The 14,923-nt window shown below is 45.0% G+C and overlaps 1 protein-coding gene across 2 annotated transcripts in view; it reads right to left on the minus strand.

Moving 5' to 3' along the window:
• Positions 1-14,923, minus strand: part of BCR (BCR activator of RhoGEF and GTPase) — a 101,913-nt gene that overhangs the window by 14,125 nt on the left and 72,865 nt on the right. For both annotated transcript variants that reach the window (XM_005445251.3, XM_055713081.1), the window contains 8 exons: positions 10,598-10,719; positions 9,223-9,391; positions 7,727-7,846; positions 6,708-6,783; positions 6,043-6,147; positions 5,149-5,223; positions 4,168-4,265; positions 3,375-3,506 (listed from right to left, as the gene is read on the minus strand). In XM_005445251.3, the coding sequence (XP_005445308.1) occupies positions 3,375-3,506; positions 4,168-4,265; positions 5,149-5,223; positions 6,043-6,147; positions 6,708-6,783; positions 7,727-7,846; positions 9,223-9,391; positions 10,598-10,719 (897 nt within the window). The remainder of the gene's footprint in view (positions 1-3,374; positions 3,507-4,167; positions 4,266-5,148; positions 5,224-6,042; positions 6,148-6,707; positions 6,784-7,726; positions 7,847-9,222; positions 9,392-10,597; positions 10,720-14,923) is intronic.

The raw sequence follows: 14,923 nt of genomic DNA on the forward strand, positions 1-14,923 counted from the left end.
TGTTGCGCTGCTACCACAGAATGACTGATCTAAGGTCATATCCTCTCCAACTTTCCAGCACTGCTGTGAGGGAGAAGGAAATTGTTTGCCTGAGCTGGTCGTGCAAGAAAAAAAACACAACACAACAACAACCCCCCCAAAAAAACCCAAAACAAAATACCAAAACAGCAAAGGAAACAGCATTTGTAGGAGGCACCAACTGGAGGAGATGGATCACAGGATGAAGTATCAGTTTACTCATCTAATTTGTCCCCAAATCCTGTTTTGCTGACACATGTGCCCACTTAAATGCAGAGTCTCAGGACCAAGCAAAAGGCGGCTACACTCAAAACATGTGGATATGCCTGCCACACGAACTGCAAAATTCAAAGAGCAAAAGGGCCTGCCTCCCAAGTGCCAAAGATGGATTGCAAGGTAACAACAGAAAGAAAAAGAAAAGAAGGGGAGTGGGGGGGGTGGGAAGAGAGAGTTTAAAATGAGAGGAGCTGACACTCACAATTGAACTAAGCCTTACGTTTCCTCCTATAAGATGATGTCCATTTCTTCCTCCCCTAAGCCTTCCAGTAATTTCAGTTTCACAGTGTACCCAGGAATGGCACCTTCTCCCAGTACTTCTCATGCCTGAGATGTAACAGAAGCCCCAACCATGCATGCTGGGTAGTTAAACACTGCACATTCAGTGCTGCCATTCCCAGAAGGTCTGATGAGAGCTTCCCTTGCACATTTACAGGAGGTTCTCCCATATTAAAGCCCCACGGTTTTATTTTTCAGGGATAAAACTTGCAGGCTGGCAAGCAACGAATCTCTTGCATGTGGCTACAAAAACAGGTAAATAAAATATTTCATAGGAAAAGAAAATATGAGCAATGGGAGCTATTAAAATTACTGCCCATTCCTGGAAGCTTCTGACCACATGGACCAATTTCCAGCCTTCCTTCCTGCAGTGCCATTATCTAACAGAGATTTAATAAACATGTCACAGCCAAAACGGTCCTCGTCTCCTTGATGCATTGTCTTCATCACTGCAGCTCAGAGGGTTTGGTGAGTCAGAAATCCCAGTAGTGGGAAGTTGCAGATTTATAATAATACATGACTTAACAATACACTGCAATTTAGCCAACACAGAAATTTCCCTGTTTTTATCACAGGAGGATGTAGGCACGACTCTTGATGTTCCCAGAGTTTTTAACTAAAAAAACCTCATCCAACTTCACAGACTTCGCTTTTCCACGAGGCAGACTTTGGCTGAATGATGACAATACAACAACAAAACAGAAAGCCCCACATACGCTAGCAACTCTAAAGTAAACAAAATTTAATGTAAAAGCACCTGGAAAATCCTGAAAGAAAATTACTATAAAACCAGTGACTGGAAAAGATGCTGAAAGCATTAATACAGCTAACCTTCAGCCACAGGTTGTAACTTGATTTTGTTGTTGCATTATTATGATTTCTTAATAGAGAAATGGTATAAAACTAAACCAAAACAGAAACCTTTAGTAATTCTTATCAACCCCCAAATCTTACCAGACTCTCTTATGTTATTCTCTTTGCAGTTATTCAATAGTGTTAAATTAAAAGGTATGTGTGATAGGACAAAAATCCCTGAGAATTACGAGGATGTTCTGAGAGTTCAACAACTTTCTATATGAATTGCAAGGGGGATTTACTGAAAGCAGGAGAACTTTCACATTTGCCTTTTACAATACAACAGAATGCAACTTCTGCACATTAATCAAAAATTATATTTTTTCCCCCAACTTTTCACTCTTTAGGTTTCTCTAAAAGAATCAAGATGTAATTAATATTCAGGTATGACTAAAGAGTATTTTTACTTATTAACTTCAGTATAAAATGTTTTAACAGAATGTATAACTGCTGTGCATGAAAATGCCTACTACTGTGAAAAAAAAAAAAGCCTGTTAAAAATTTTACAATATTTTATCATTTTTTATCATTTTTTTAAATCATTCTATGTAAAATACTTGAAGAATTTAGAGGGTCAGTGATTTCAAGGCTCTCCATTATAAGCATAAAAATCTCCAGGGCATTTCAGGGCTGAAAACTTGCTCTTTTGTAGTTGCTCAGCTCCACGGAAAATAAGCTTTTGTTACCAGAAGGGACATACAGATTCCTGGTTAGCCTAAAACATATATAGGAGGCATCTTTTACTAGCATTTATTGATTTCTAAACAAATTTTCTTTCAAACACCCACCATGCATTTGGTGACAAAAGCTTTCTTTGAAAACGCCACAGCAGCCTCAGGGCTGCGAGGAGGGAGGGAAAGGAACAGGCCTAAGGAAACTCATTCAGGCAGCAAACCCTTCTAGAGTAAAGGTGAGATATGATCCTGCAGGCTGCCCTCGATCAGAGCTGCTTCTGAAAAATGGCCACAAATGGCCTTGGCTGGTGTGAACATCACTCAAATGTTGCAGAAAGTTGTCACCCATAGCAGTGATGAAGAGTCAAGCATAAATGGAGGAGAACTGGTGGTATTTTTCAGTGTGCCAGAAAGAAAAGGGAAAAAAATAATATAAATGGGTAGGGTCTCTGCTCTGTACAACAGCCAGTCCAAGACAAAGAATGTATCCTCAGAGCAAACATTTTAACACCCTCCCAAAGGTGTGGACAGACAGTGCAACAAACTGGAAGAAGAAGAGGAACATACGTTTCTTCACATCGTCCTCCCCTGATGGCCTGATTTCTCCTGCATGGAGCTTTAACACTTTATCACACAGCAGCTCCCTGAGAGCAGCAGCCGTTTACAATCACCTCTTCACCTCCCCTATTATATTACAAATTTGCCACATAAACAAAGTGTCCCATGCTGATTCTCAGTGGTAGAAATCTCTCTTAGATGCAGCTTGCTGTCACGGACACTATACTCTGGACATGGCAGTTATCAGGACAATAAGCCTGTCCTCCAAGGCCTTGCTACACATTAATCAACTTCCAACACATACAGAAGGTAGCATTTCTTCCACATGATGTACAGAGGGGATAGCGTATTCATTGCTTCCTCTTTTGTCACAAACGGAGCATCCTCAACAGTGCCCAGTGACAGTGGAATTCCTATATACTGTGCTGGAAGTTTTGAAGTTAAGAGGCAAATCAGAGATCAAAACATAAATTTCCATGAAAAAGCATCTATTCCATAAGGGTACTGAAGTAGGAATAGGGGACAAGGCAAGAGGGAAAATATCTGCTGACTTCCCACCTGTGATTACGCTGTATACCTCACTATCTGGAGAAAACTCTCCAATGCTGAGACAATCAGAGAGCAGAAAAAACCCTCCCTGGTACACTCCAGGATTCAAAAGTCCTGTTACATTCTGCAGTGAGGGTAGCAGCAATGAGTTAAGCACAGTCTTACCTGGATCTGTCCTTTCCCCATTATGCGATCTGTACTCTCTCCATCCTCTTTGGTGAGCTTAGTTTTGTTGTAGCACTTCTCATAGCACAGAATCCGCAGAGTTTGTGAGCCCTCCAGCTCAATCTCAAACTCCTGCAGGGCACCAGGAAAAAGCAATGAATATATTGCGGCAGGACGCTAGTCTCTTAATAATCAGTGTAGTCTCCTTAAAGCTCATCAGGAGGGAGCACTAAAGGACTGACCAAAACCTCCTCTCTAATGGAGCTGGTCCAGAACTAAACTGAAATTGTATTTTGTATGTATAAGTGGTCAAATTGGAGACTGAGATGGTTGACCCTTTAGTCAGATTTCACTGAGCATTCAAAGGAACAAACTCGCCCACACTCCTTGTATTTAATTTTGCTCCCTAGCAGGTTTGAGCTGACTATAAAGAGGCAAAATGCCTATAGTTAATTCTTTCCCCTCACAACAAATAAACAAAACCACCTCCTTCTTCAACATTTTCACTTGCGCCTTTAAAAAAATAATCAAACATGCACCTGTTTACATGATAAAATACTGGACAACACTAATTTGTACTACAATGTTTGTTTAACTACAGCTAATCCAAGAAAAAAAAGCTTTTGCAAGCCCTGACAGCCATAAGAACCTGGCATAAAAGTGTTTTCTGAGAGGCAGCATATGCAGCACAAATGCTGAGCATGCAGAAGTTCTTCCATTTGAGGGTTTTCTGCCCATCACGCGTTGACGTTTGGCACACAGAACAAATCACATTAAGAAAAATACAACCCACCTCATTCCAATTGGGCTCCGTGGTGTCTCTGTAAACTCTAGTTTTAGCCTTGTTCACGAAATACCCAAAAGAATCCACTTCTAATGTGCAGTACAAATCTGAGGAGGGGAGACAGGGACAGAAACTTTAAAAAATTTTCTAGAATCTCCTAACCTGCATTAATCGCCTTCAGGGTGTGTCTTCATTTGCATCTTCTTTGTGTTAGTACCAGCAACACTACCCAGCACAAATATCTGGTGTTTCTGAAGAGCTACTAATGAGCTGTAGACATTGCCCCTATTTGTAAGTTATGTTTTAATTGATGTTAGCCAGCACCTGGGAAGCCAGTGGTTCAGCAGGAGGAAGGCTAACAGAAATCATGTGCATCTAGTTCACTCCTTTCCTCCTGAGACTGCACATGCAGCTTAGATAAGAACGGGATCCCCAGGCACATGGCTACGTAAACTTTGCAGCTTTTCCTAGATTATTCTCATCAATGGCTGAGAAGTTTGTTTCTTTCTACAGATGTCCTCTTCACTCTATTTTTTGACCTTTCTTGATCTTTCTGTCAAATCACTCCCCTGAATTTTAACACCTGTTTCTTCACACCAAAAATTCTGGATGTCAGAGCACGCTTCCCATTCTTCCATTGCAAAACCAAATACAGTTGAAAGAATTCGGGATAAGGGCTGACTTTTATCCAAAACCGTTGGGTAATTAGCAAACAGTGCTTAAAAAAAACCCAAAAGACTAGGCCTAAAAAATAATGCTTCGTGCTTGATCCTTGCTCCTGATCTTTCTGCAAGTTAATAGTTAAAATAGCATTAAAAAATTACATTCCCTGAAATTCACACCAATGCCCTGATTTCACTTCTAGTTCCCTAAATCACCTCTCCTCACCATCATCCTCTCCAATCTTAAACCAGTACATGCCCAACTGTCACAGCATCCAAATTATCTACCCCTATCAATACCTCTGTATATTACAGAACTGCAACTCACTTGAACTTTGCTTGAATCCTGTGGCAGAGTGGACAATGACATTCAGGAATCCATAGAGACCTGGGGATTCATCATCTGTACAAAAGACCCAAGGAATTTTGTTACGTTCACAGAGAAGCCAAGAGCGAAAGATAGAGTGATGAGATTGATATTACACGTGTTAATGAGCAGAGGGTAAACCGTCCCTAAAAAGGATGGCAGGAGCATGCAATCTAGCTATTTCAGCAAAAGAGAAGACTGTTCCAGGTTTAGTGTCGGTTTCACCTGTAATGCCTTCTGGCAACATGTGGCTTTTACAATGATTTCTAGAGTCAGCGAGACAGCATGGAAGAAATTCAAAGGAGAAAAAGTAAAATATAGAGGCTAAGTCTATACTAGTAGATTAAACAGTAATTTAGAATGGCCTCTGACACAATTTTGGTCAACTAGTGTTCTTCCAAAGGATCCCCAGGCATAGTTCAAAGGCGTTCCAGGCTAGGACCCCAACAGGCACTTCAATTCCTTGGCATGATGGCTGCATGTAAAGACCATTTAATAGTTACTGAATATATGTTGGAAGATGCTCAGGAATAGCTTACTACTTTAGATGCAACCATATAATTTGGAGCTTGTATTTTTATTGTGGAAGCAAGTAATATTGGGATTACAGATTGTTCTTTTTCCTGCTGCTCTCTTTTTGTACGCTATCATCTACTTCAAGTAAACTACACAGGTTGGGTACATATAGTCTCAGCTTTTGTTTTATAGGAACTCTCAATTTGTAACTCATTACCAGGCTGAAGCCTGTAGCAAAAAGAAACAATAAAAGCAGTTCCAGAAGAAATACACAAAGGCAGGCAGAGGTAGTTTTTCACTGCAGCTGTACCATGTGAAAGCATAAACCAAAAGTCTCACCTTCCTTATTTATAGTGAGGGGAATGTTGTGGACTGTCTGAAGCTTCACACAGGAGTTTGTCAGCATCTGGAGCTCCACCGATGTGAGTGAGAAACTTTTAAAGCCTGCCAAGGAGATTTCAAAGAGGGAGGAATTAAAATTCAAAGCAGAGGCTGGATGCATGCTCCCTCATTCAGGGCATATGTGGGGTAGCTGCTCCCTAGGCAATGCTCAGCAACAGCACCATGGTGCTCAGGTCTGTACTGCTGCTGCAGCCCAGCTCTATTGAGGGCATACTTAGTTACTCTTCAAAGTAAAAAGACTCAGGATGGTTCACAGGAAAGAAGGGGAGCTCTTATTTTCTCACAAAGCCAAAAAGCACCCATGCCTAAAAAAGTAAGTTTCTTTGGACTGGAGTTAGGTAAAAGAGTGTAAGTGCTCCCTCTACCTGGAACTGTGCAGAGCTCTGACCTCTAGGATAAATGGGAGAATCTCTCCACACATTTCCTACACGTTGCTGTAAGCAAAAGTCCCCCAGACAGGCTCAGATATGCAGAGATGGAAGACATCCATGTTGTGCTGTGGATTTTAATGCACATCTTTTTTTGGCATCCTGATCCTCTGGACTCCTGCTCTCTAATAAGACCACGGTGTTTCTACCAGCGCCCAGCTGAGGGACACTCACATTTCTTCTGCTGTTCCCGGATGTTCTCCCTCCATTCTGCCCTTTCATAGTCCGAAGAAATGAGGAACGTGTAACTCTAGCCAGGAAAACAGAAGAAAATGGGGTATGCATTAGTCTGACCGACCACTGAGAGCAGGCCTGCCTGCCTTCCACCCTCCTCCAGTGGAAATTGTTGGATATACTGCCCTTCTAGCATTCCTGCCAGCTGCCCTACATCACAGCTTTGTCAGTGACAGGCAGGACTCGGGTAACGTGCCTTCCCAGCAATGTGCCAGTGGTACCGACACGGACTCCTGCAGTCAGAGCTTTCACAGAGCTCCACCCTGCAAACAGCAGCTGCATCAACTGGCAGCATGAGGTCCCATGGCAGCAGCTCTGGGCTATTGCTCACAACAGTTGCACCAGGAAACCCAAAAGCCTCCAACACAGGACCAGACACTGATGCAAGCTGAGGAAGCAGGGACTAGCTTGTGGATTTTCACTGAGTAGTAACAGGACCTTGTGGGATTCCTTTGCCATGTGCATGGAAAGGCCACAGCGACAGGTTACAGCACTGCCAGAGCAGAGGATACTTCTAGCTTGCTGAGCATCCCGCTGTGCTAAAGGAGATTGTTCACAACCATTCAGCATCCCTGGTGCCAAGCGCAGCCTGCAGTCCTAGGGAGACAGCCCTGAGCGCGCTAAGCCTTGAACTTGAAGGGGAGCCTGGAAGGCAGCTGCTGCAGAGCTTTATCTTAGGTGAAAAGACCCATTCCTATTGCTCTGCCAGGGCAAGTGCTGAGCTAGGGGATTAATTTCTAATGTTGTTTTTTAAATGTCAGTGTTGCACACAAATTAGTCATAGCCTTACAAGATGTCGTCAAAACCTTTTGTATAGCAAGGATTAGGTGTGTGCTGCTTGGAAAGTGCTTTCAGGCCAGATAGCAGAGGGCATGAAGACCTTGTACAACAGCGTATACAGACACACACCCCCCCTTGACCTCTGCCTTTTACACTGAGGGACCAGAAGAGCCACTCACCTTGCCATTGCGATTGTGTACCCGGAAGGCCATGTTGGGAGACATCAACAGTAGGAGGGATTCCTGCTCTGAGAGCTTCTTTTTCAACCTCTCAATGACCTTGCTGCCTTTATTGGCCCTCTGAAGGGTAGGAGAGAGGGAGACAGAGGGCACAGGTCATTCTCCAACATCTGCGCCCATTTACACTGACAGACATTTTAAGATCCACAGTCTCTTCCCTCTGTGAGTAGTCAAATGGCCCCAGGCAGGAGAAATGCTGTCCACAGGATCCACAGGGCTCCCAGCTGCTCAGGAAGATGCTACCTGCAGTTATCTCTACAGTCAGACTTGGCTCCGTTCCCCAATTCCAGCTGCCCCAGATGAAGGTGCAGAGGTGTGTGACCACTGCCCCAGCTACACCCTGTACTCCTGTTCCAGAGGCTGCAGTAGTATCATGTCACTGCGCAGCCATAGCACTGCCAGGTCCCCCACAAGCATTCTTGACCAAGGAGGCTGCAAGGAACTTCTCTAGAAGCTGCCCAGAACTCTCCCACTCACCACCCGCTGATCCATTTTCAACAGAGGTCAACTAAACCCAAGGTTCTTCTTAGATAAAACCCAATCCCAAACCCAGCCATGTATATTACTTGGCACTGATGCGCCAAAGCGTGTATCTTGACACCTGCGTCTTGTGAATAAGAAGCTTCCACATGGTGTTCCTCCTAATATCTTACTTTTCCCAGGAAGCCCTCTTTGAAAGCCTGACAGGACAGAGAGGCAGAAGCATGTTCTTTTAAGCACAGGGGATGGTCTTCTCACGGTACAAGCAATGTTATTCATATCCTGTTCTACATGCCAGTAGGCTTTCAGTTTTCAAACTTATTTCTCTTTTGGGTTCTAGGAAGGTTTGGAGTCTAACCTCTGAGAAAACGTCTTGCAAGCAAAGAGAAGCCTGGGCCAGAGACACCATATCTATGTCAGACCGCCCAGTCAGCACAATTAAGTGTTCTCCATGCATTTGCTGGTGCTTTGACACCAGTGAAGTCAGAAAGAGCTTCAATAGAATAACTGAGCCTGCCAAAATTCAGAAGTACGTGGCTTCTGACCAAAATCACTTGCAGGATCATGCTTTAATGGCCTGAAATCGGGATGCCACACTCCCAGTCCTCCTTGTGTCCACAGCGTAAGAGCCCTATGCTCCACATGGATGCTCAGGGACAGCAGTCACAGGTGGCTCCATGCAACAAGAGAAGCTACTGGGTACAACTACAGCGTCTTTTTGTTTCTACCTGCTCACAGGACACCACCATTCAAGCCACACACTAGGACGAGCAATGACAGGCTACAGAGCATCTAGATATCACTGAGAAGAGAGCAGCACCACAAGTCTCTGCTGTGCAGTCTGTTTCAGCATAGTCCCCCTGCTGTGCAGCTCTGGGAATACCGCTTCTGTCAGCACCTCACCTCAGCAGAGACACCGAGTCCATACTTGGCATGGAGTGCTCAACTCGTTTTACCTTTTCACGCTGGATGTCATTCTTGATCTGGGATATCTTGATTTTCATGGCATCCAGTTCCTCATCCGGCACCAGTGGGATATTGGGCACTGCTTCAGACTCATCCACCATTTGGAAACTAAGGTCAGTGAGTGGGATGTACCATTTGCAGTCATATTGCTGGCTTTTTCTGAAAGACAGAAGGTCCAAACCTTTTACTATTACTGGTGTTTGGCAGCACCCACTCCCCCTTCCCACAAGTTCTTCACCAATATAGTGCATAAGATACACAAATGGGCACAACTTGACTGTGACTCCCATGCGGAAAAAGCCTAGTAAAGGGCTGCTTTCCAACAAAAACGCCTAGAAGGCCAGTACAGCACATAACAAGACAACTTGTTTTTTGTTAGTTCTTTTCACCCAAAGAAAAAACAACATTTTTTTGCAAACCCTTCCCATGCTGTGTGCTCTCCCTTTGAAGCCTCTGTGGAGGTGAAGTTCAAAAGCCATGTTATGCCTCTGACCTGGCTGCTACCTATGATCTAAACCCAGGTCTCTCCTGCCTGAGCTAGGAGGGGCAAGTGAGCCAATACATAAATCCCTGTGTAATCCAACCAGAAGAGAAAAACTACAGCTCATAACTGCTGCTCTCCAGTGATTTCCCCAGGATAACCAGTTCATTTTTTTTAATATTTCATGTGATTTTTTTTTCCTCTCCACCCCTCCTGTCAGAAATATCCACTTTGGGGAACGTCCCGCTCTTTTGAAGGTTCATTCCTCACAAGCATGTGCTTCCCCAGGGGCAGCAATAACTTTTTGCTTGAGGAAGGCAAGAAGATGAGAGGGGTCGCCCAGAGCAGAACATTCACCAGATGAAAAGAAGCCCTGTTTGAGGCAGGTGTGTTGGTAAAGGTTTCTCCCCTCTCATTTGTGAAAAATGCCAACAAAACTGCTCGTATAGTTGCACTTCAGGGTTGACACATAGTCTGCTTATTGTACCTTTTCCATTTTTCTGCAAAACTGTTAACTGACTGTAGCTGAAAGGCCAAAATTCACCTTAGCAACAAAAGAAAGTGAAGAATGTCACCTATTAAAAGAATGGGCATTAGAAAAATGAATGGCATTTGCCCAGAATACCAGCAGCTACAGCACATCCTGTTTTCCTAGGAAGGCTCGGGGCAGGAAGAGGAGGAATTAACCTTTCCTGAAAGATCAGGGCTTGGCCAAAATCTCATATAATAGCCAGTACTATCTTGCTGATCATTCTTTGTCTTTACATCTTGTGGATTATGGTTACAAGGTCTGGAGTATTCATATTCAATTAAAATTGCTGGCTAAACCCATGACTCTGCTGCAGCTGAGGTGCAAAGCACATAGTCCAGTAAGAAAACCTCACCCTCCAATCTGCTTCTTGAGTTTGGCACACAGGAACAGATCAGTAAAAAGAAAGACATGACGTAGCTTACGAGCCCCCTCAACCAGCTCCACCATGAAACTGTCCTTCAGCAGCTGCCGGTGCTGGTGAAAAAACAGAAAAAAACGTTTTAGTTAGTGCAATATGAGCCCCAGATTTGGCACTGGGGCAATGCATTCCTTAGACATGACTCCTACCAGAGCTAATTGAGTAAATTGGTCTAATTCAGAAAAAAGACTATTAAATGTTCCTTGCTGTAAGCTCTGCTCCCTGCTGCTGCCCTCTCTTCCAGGGGCAGAAATGGCCATGTGTCTCCTTTATTATCTGGTTCTGGGTCAGGCTTCAGGCTTCTGTCTATCACCTGTTCCTGACGAATGTAATTTATTGTGAGTCACTGCCCAGCTTCTGCATACCCAAGGGCCAGAATCACTGACAGCACATCATCCTCTCAAAAACCAGCAGAGAGCAGCAAACACCACTTTTCTCAGGAGTCACTTACCCAGCCACTGAATTCAGCTTAAACTACTCCACCAGGGAGAAAGAGTGAACGCCTCCACTCCCCATTCACAACAGTAGTTTGTCAACCTTAACAGCTGAATGCCATTGCTCCTTCTTTATTACAAGTGCTGTTAAGTGGTAATTCCTGAACAAAATGTGTATCTAGCTAAATTCTCAGTAGTCCCTTATCAGCCTGTGTTTAAAAAGGACCATCCGGATATGCCCCCACTCCACATCTACTTAAATCTCTTATATATATATATATATATATATATATTATACAAACATTCCCCAAACCTAGAAGACGCAAAGAAGCTGCACAACCCTAATGTCTTTATTCCTGTTTCTGGTTCCAGGGAGCTTTACAACTTCCTAAATAAGAGCCACACATTGGCAGGCAGAAGCATTGCTTTCTAATTCCCTTATGAGGGCTCCAGAGTTGAAAAAAAGGTTGGAACACTGGCACTGAGACAAATGGCTGTATGCTGTTACCAGTGTCCAAGCCAGGAGTTTCAAGCCCTGCTCTATGCCCAGGCCTTCTGCTCTGATGTCATGATCAACAGGACTCTGAGTGCACATCTGGAATAGGTATCTCCCACTAATTTTCAAACAGAAGCCGGGGTATTCGACCTGGGACAAATTTTATTCCCACCCCTATGTATAATTGTCAGTGCTGCCTTGCTGCACAGCCAGTACAAACAGGAACCATCAGCTTCTGCACACATGCTGTGGTATGCTAAGGTATGTTACATATACTGTATATACCTAGACAGGACCATGGCTGGGGATAGGAGAAATCTGCTAACATTGCCCAGTGCTAACCAGCACTCCCTGCTGTCTCACTGTTAGCTTTCTGCAGGCCCACCCTTACACTTGTCAGCACCACTCGCTCCCAGCCTGCAGTATCTCTGTGATCCCCACACTGGGAAATGCATACATGAAAACTGTCCATTTCCAAGAAGCAGCTGTGCTCAGCTATGCAGCTGCATGCAACAGGAAAGTAGTTAACCTGAGCAAGGTCAGGACATCCAAACCAGAACTGATGCCTCAGTTTCTGAGGTTATGCCCCGTGGGTTTTGTTTGCTGCGTGACTTAACAAGCCCTGAACACATTTACTGCAGAGGGTGTGGGAGTGCAAACCCCCATGCTGCCTCTCCTTCCGCCTACCATTCTTCCCATCTTGGCTCTCCAAAATGAAAACAAACCACATCAGTCCTGAGCCCAGCAGGCATCATGGCAAGGAACACAAGGTAGAGAAATTCCCTTGCAGACGTAATTCTTGTTTCCACACTGTCCTACAGCACCCTAAACTTCCTGACATGGACTATGAGTCTGCATTTTCCCGTCTGCAGCTGTGCTAGCACCGCAGCTAGCTTTTAAAGCACACAGAGCAGTGTCAGCATCTCACCTTGGTGCTGCCTTCCATTACACAAAGATCCTGGAAATCTGTGAGCAGCAGCAAAAGCTGCACCTTTCCCATACTGACAGGAAGCAAGGTTGCTTCTTAGCAGACTGTTGCACCATCTCTGAGCAGGAGTCTGCAGAGATCTGGTATCCAGCAGTGATTCAGGCTCAGAAAGGCCTGTACATATGTTAATGTTTATTTTTAGGTGGGCGTGATCCTCCTGGCTTCTTCTCAGTGGTTTTGGAGAGAACGCCTGCCTGCATTAATGTCTCTGTTGCTGATGTGCACTTGTGCATGCCTCCCCCTCCTGCCTGGCAAACAAACCCCAGGTAGGAAACTAGAAACACTGAGCTTTAAAACTAAATAAATAAAGGGGCAGGAATGTTGTCAGCAGCAAAAACACTCTCCACAGTTGCAAGGAATTTCATTTGGGACTAATAATGAAGCAGGGAGAGATATTTTCTGAACAAGCCAAAACCCTGATCTCAGGTTTCTAGATCTGATGCATATTAATTACGCTGCAAATCAGCTCAGCTCCTCTGGGGCAATGAGAATAGCTGTTTGTTGCCAGCTCAACCTCTGCTCATTGTTCGTAGGTGTAAAGATGTTCTCACAGCTCACTCACCTCTGCTACCCAGCAGGATGCAGCACTGTCCCTTCCCTACCCAGCAGGGATACAGCACAGTCCTGACCTGACCTTCTGCCCCACTCTGCCAGGCACTGGCAGTGTGTGGGGTCAGCCAAGACCCCAGCCCAGCACCCTGCTGAGGGTTCCCAGCTGAAAAATACCCCAGGCTAGTCCAGAGCACAGACTCAGCCCCCATCCTGGGAAGATGTTACTAGTGGCAGAGACAGGCCAACAACACGGCCAGCAATGTGTTTCTTCACAGGCAATGGAGGGCATAGCCTCACGAGAGCTGTTGGAAGACTGTGAAGGACTATGGCTCAGCCCTAGATCAGCTACCCTTGTTTTGGCAGTATTCCAGTACCATCATCAAGACCAGAGCATTTTGAAGACACATGTGTCCTCAAGTGAAAGGGAAGCCCATACAGCGGCACCACTGACTGGAAATCTTTGTTTAGGTTAGGCCTCCACGAAGAAAAGAAGAGCCCATCAGTACCCCCTGCAGCAAGGCTACAGTCCTCCTCACATGGCCTGCCTGGTCCAACCAGGTCACCTCTTCTCCTGCTTTCCCAAGTTGCACCTGACCTGCTGCTGCACAGTCCTTGGCTGCCACCATCCAAGCAGACTTCCTCCAAGCAGCCATGCTCTCTGTCCCACATCTCCCCAAAACCCAAGCAGAAAGTTCAGACATACAATGCCAAAACAGGGGTATGATCTTTATACAGCCCATCTGGGACTGAGGTGCCACTCATTTGCACTGAGTTTATTTTGGTTAGCGCTCCTGAGTACAAATTACCCTGACTGACATGGCACACTGCTACCATGAGGCAAAAAGTCTTTGGCAACATGATCTCCCAGAAGGAGAGCTGGGTGGGAAGAAGACAAGGCTGTATTTCCTAAGCTTGACTGGAACAGAAGAGGTAAAAGGGATGTAATCCAGTCACCCACTCAGAAGAAAACACTGAGCTTCCCAGATGTTTCACTCTTCCTATCTTCTTGCTCATAAGCTAGTTGGGAAGGTCTCCCTTCAGCAAGCAGCAGGGGTAAACTGCCACAAAAGCAACCAAGTACCTGGGGAGGAGAGGACAGGAAAAAACATTTGTGGATCAAGTCAGGAAATCTCTCCTCAGAGGGCTGTGAAGCTTGATGTTAGGTCTACCAGCTTCTCCTAGAAAATAGGACTTTCATTAGGGCTGGGCACAACAGGCATGCCCCAGGCTGCTCAGCATCAGCGGTGCAGAGGAGGAGCACTTCCAGCAAAGGGTCACATCCTTTGCTGCAAATGATTCATCTTGCCAGGCGAGTTCAGCAGGTCAGAGGGAAACAATAAAAGGATTTCCCAACTGGCTTACCAGATCCCTGCCAAATCCCACAGTGAGGGAGCACAGGGCACCTTCCCAGACCTCCCAACATGAGTCAGCCCATCCTATGTCACCCTGGGGGAGCCAGCAGCCCCCTCAGACAGGACTCGTGCTGGTCAGATGCCCTTGTCACCTCAATTCCATAGGTCCTCTCTAGCACTTTAGGAACCAAAGCCAGCTTTGGTCAACTCCTCCCAGCCAGGGTTAGCAATAGCTATTCCTTTGGTAGTACCCAGTTAAACAGTGTCTCCTGAAACATGAGGTCTTTTGCCTGGGTGATCTTGCTGTGCATGATATACAATATCCTACATGTGTGAAACCAGCTCTCTACCTTGTCTCCAAAGTAACTCTTTTTGCTAGGACTACCAAAGGTGCTAAAGGTTTCCTAAAATACCCTGAAATGACACCTAGATTACAGA

The sequence above is a fragment of the Falco cherrug genome, chromosome 1 (assembly GCF_023634085.1).
Source record: "Falco cherrug isolate bFalChe1 chromosome 1, bFalChe1.pri, whole genome shotgun sequence".
NCBI lineage: Eukaryota > Metazoa > Chordata > Aves > Falconiformes > Falconidae > Falco > Falco cherrug.